This window comes from Sinocyclocheilus anshuiensis, unplaced genomic scaffold (assembly GCF_001515605.1).
Source record: "Sinocyclocheilus anshuiensis isolate Anshui unplaced genomic scaffold, SAMN03320099.WGS_v1.1 scaffold647, whole genome shotgun sequence".
NCBI classification, from domain to species: domain Eukaryota; kingdom Metazoa; phylum Chordata; class Actinopteri; order Cypriniformes; family Cyprinidae; genus Sinocyclocheilus; species Sinocyclocheilus anshuiensis.
Window position 1 is genome coordinate 281,416 of NW_015552606.1, and position 4,310 is coordinate 285,725.

Sequence of the window (4,310 nt, forward strand, 5' to 3'; positions counted from 1 at the left end):
TATATATATATATATGTCTTGAGCACCAAATCAGCATATTAGAAGGATTTCATGTGACACTGAAGACTGTACAAATAGCTGCTGTAAATTCAACTTTGCCATAAGTTATATTTTAAAATAGAAGTTTATTTTAAATTCTAACAATTCAATATTTCACTGTTGTCACAGAATTTTTTACTAAATAAATGCAGCCTGGCTGAGCAAAATAAACGTCTTTCAAAAACATTAAAAAAAAAAAATCTTATTGACACCAAACCTTTGAACGGTAGTGTAATTGTTCCACATCAGTCACAAATGTTTCCTTTTACTTAGAATGCTGTCTTAGAAGGCAGCTGCCTATGTAGGTAGAACCCAGCTGATTAATTTTTGAAACTGAGCCTTTTTCTTTGATGCTTTCTATACTCATCTCCCCATCTTTGCCCTTTTTCTCCCTCCATTGTCAAATTCCCTAAATTCCACATCAAGTTTCCTCTCCTCCGTATCTGTCAACGTTCAGTGTAATTGTGTTTAAAGCTGTTTGTTTGGCTGCAGAACGCTCTTGGAGGACCCGGAGGCCAGACTGGCTGCAGTTTCTCTCACCTGCTTATGTTCTCCACTCGTGTTTTGTCAAGGGCCTGTGGGTATTGAACGTCTGGTCCAAGAGGATTTAGACACTGCTCCATTGTAGCCTGTGATCTGAACCTTGACCACAAAACATACTGTGTTTACCGAAGCATTGCTTTGTTTATTCATATGTTTTAATACTCATTACTAAAGTGTCAAGCCAGAGATCAGTAAAAATGACACCATTTTATGATGGCTAGTCAAAGGAAGCATACAGGTGCATCTCAATAAATTAGAATGTCGTGGAAAAGTTCATTTATTTCAGTAATTCAACTTAAATTGTGAAACTCGTGTATTAAATAAATTCAATGCACACAGACTGAAGTGGTTTAAGTCTTTGGTTCTTTTAATTGTGATGATTTTGGCTCACATTTAACAAAAACCCACCAATTCACTACCTCAACAAATTAGAATACTTCATAAGACCAATAAAAAAAAAACATTTTTAGTGAATTGTTGGCCTTCTGGAAAGTATGTTCATTTACTGTACATGTACTCAATACTTGGTAGGGGCTCCTTTTGCTTTAATTACTGCCTCAATTCGGCGTGGCATGGAGGTGATCAGTTTGTGGCACTGCTGAGGTGGTATGGAAGCCCAGGTTTCTTTGACAGTGGCCTTCAGCTCATCTGCATTTTTTGGTCTCTTGTTTCTCATTTTCCTCTTGACAATACCCCATAGATTCTCTATAGGTTGTCTGTGCTTCAGGAGTGGCTTAACAAGAGGAATAAGACAACTGTAGCCAAATTCCTTGACACGTCTGTGTGTGGTGGCTCTTGATGCCTTGACCCCAGCCTCAGTCCATTCCTTGTGAAGTTCACTCAAATTCTTGAATCGATTTTGCTTGACAATCCTCATAAGGCTGCGGTTCTCTCGGTTGGTTGTGCATCTTTTTCTTCCACACTTTTTCCTTCCACTCAACTTTGTTAACATGCTTGGATACAGCACTCTGTGAACAGCCTGTGACATTCTAATTTATTGAGATGCACCTGTATGTTGTGTTTTTAGGGGGTGTTCACATAAGGTGCTTTCTTTTGTAAAAAAAAAAACAGTTGGACAGAACGCTACCATTTGCAAGGTTCTCAAAGTGTTTTAAAGACAAATTTTTTTTTTATTTATATTTAGTTATTTACATTTTTTGTTTCATTGCTTTCTCTAAAATCATCTTTTTTAAAGCATAAAAATATTGAAGCTACCACAAATGTTGTTGGGTAAATTCAGGTAAACCTCACTAATCAACTCATTAACTAGCCTTACAGCCGTGGCTGATTCACATTGTTCTCTGTCCTACTGTGCCATTTTTAAGTCTGAAAAAAGAAGCAATTGTTTATCGGTCTGCAAGGTCTCTGTGATACAGTGGAATAATGGTACACTAATGCTTGAAGGTATTACTCCGATTCATTGCTCTCATTTCCTGCCCTCTTTACTGTGAAACGTGAGCTATGATTAGTGTACGGGCTCTGTAATGGATTTTAAATGTCTGCTCTCTGGCGCTCCTGTGTGGACAGGCAGGTATCTGGAGAACGGCCCGAGCTGTAAATAAAGGCATTGAATCTCACTCAGCCTCTGATGGAATCTGAACTGAACAGAGCAAAACCGCTCCGCTACGGCTCAGACGGCCTAAACAGATGTCGCTCACTGGAATGTGCAGGAACTGGACAGTTACGTTCCATCCTTCACCAGATCCCACATTCCATTCCTCCTCCACCAAGTGTGTATGAGTCTATGTGTGTGTCTGAGTGGATAAGAAATATTATGTCTCTTTTCTTCGCCTGTGAGTGTGTTTGCCGGTGTGCAAGAGATTCCACTTCTACTCTGCTGCTGTAGTAACAGACGGGTGACCCTGCTCGGATTTCAGTACGTTTTGAGGGTTGCAAACAGTGTGACTAAGAAAGCACAGTTTGTTCGTCACGGCCCTGACTACAGTTCTTACCATGGCCAAACTTCGCCACATCACAAACAACTCTGAAGAAGGAGATCCAGAAAAATTGCATCTTTGGCTCTCTCGGACCCGGTTGATCCAAGCTCATAGCATTCCCTTCCCTCTCCACTTCACTATGACAACCAGCCCCGTGGCGGAGTCATTTGTCTTGTCTTGACAAATATTTAGTCCCCTTGGTAGCAGTCGAATTTCTCTTTCACTGCTGTGTGCTGATACATAATATTTCCCAGGACAAATTCCAGTCTAAACATGCTGGTAGCGTCTGCATGGTTCCTGACCGTGATGTTGTCCTGGTAACACAATTTCAGCAAGAATGAAATGGTTGAACAGATATTACACAACCAATACAATGGACAGCCATTTAAAAACATGTCGGAAGACAGTCTTTACTTTCTATTTTTTGCTCCTACCACATATTCTACTTTTATTTTGTATGTTAATTATCAGTGTTTAACCTGTTAATGATATGTATTTCTCAGAAACAGGATATTCAATTAAAAATAAATATGAAGAAATAATTGAATAAATTGTCAATTTAATAATACTAATGTAATCTTTGGCAAATATCAAAATGCTATACATTATGTAGTAATAAATCTAAATTTAATAAAAATTGAAATAGTTTTTTAGTGTTTTATTGTTAATATATTTAGGCAAAATTATGTAGAATTTTAACATTGCCCATCTGTTGGTTATTGACTATAACATGAAAATAATTATTGGCTTAACAGTGTCAGAATTTCAATGTTGAGTCCTCCTTAATTTGGCTATTGGTTAACATTATCCAATAGCTGTGTGATTTAAGTGATGTGAGTGGAAAAGAAAAGAAATTTGTTGTCAAAATTTGTTTAAAGATTGTTAAAAAATTACTAGTTCACAAAAAGACCAGGAACATTGGAAGGTGCACATTGGAAAGTAAACATTAGGAAAGTAAACGAGGTCAGTTTAGATTCCACATTGACTTTAAGTGATCACTCTGTTTCCTGTTTCACTGCCTATTAGATCCATGAGAAGTTACAGTGTTATGAAGACCGCACTCCAACTCCAGTACTGGACAGCGCCGGCTCACTGGCTCAAGACGTGAGTGAACCACATGCACACACTTCCTGTTAAAAACCAAAACACTTTTATGCTCATAAAATTTACACACTTCTGCATGGGTAAACACGCACACACATGCACAATGTGTGCCTGTGAAAACACATCCACAGACGTCTCCCAGCATGTCTAGCGTAAGACTGACTCCAGGAGGAACTTGTCATTAAAGGAAACAAAAGAGATGGATGGATGTCTGAGGCAGAGAACACAAGTATATGGGCTGCAGATGAGAGTGCGAGAAGTGGAGTATTTTGTGTGTGTCTGTACAAGACATTAGTCATCAGTATTATAAAATACTCAACGTTTAAACTCTCAATGGCTTGCATAATGTAAACTGACTACTATATCAACATTGCCACATAGACACACACACACACAAACCTATGTAAACTTTGAAGAGTTTACTCTGGATATGATCAGAGAGAGGAAAGACAGAAGGAAAGAACACAAAGGCGATTCAGAGAAGAGCAACTCAGGTCATCACTGACTTTAAAGGGTTAGTTCACCCAAACATTTAAATTAGCCCATAAATTACTCACCCTGAAGTCATCCTAGGTGTATATGACTTTCTTCTTTCAGACGAATCCAGTCGGAGTTATATTAAAAATTGTCTTTGATCTTTCAAGCTCTATCGTTGTACTCAGCGGGTGTTGCAGTGCTTCGGTTCAA

General features: G+C 38.4%; 1 protein-coding gene across 4 annotated transcripts in view; it reads left to right on the forward strand.

Moving 5' to 3' along the window:
• The window catches only part of LOC107665879 (MAGUK p55 subfamily member 7-like), a 147,129-nt gene that overhangs the window by 77,721 nt on the left and 65,098 nt on the right, over positions 1–4,310 (forward strand). For 3 of the 4 annotated variants that reach the window (XM_016456939.1, XM_016456938.1, XM_016456941.1), the window contains one exon: positions 3,546–3,623. The exons of the other annotated variant lie outside the window; for it this stretch is intronic. In XM_016456939.1, the coding sequence (XP_016312425.1) occupies positions 3,546–3,623 (78 nt within the window). The remainder of the gene's footprint in view (positions 1–3,545; positions 3,624–4,310) is intronic. 4 annotated transcript variants of the gene reach the window in all.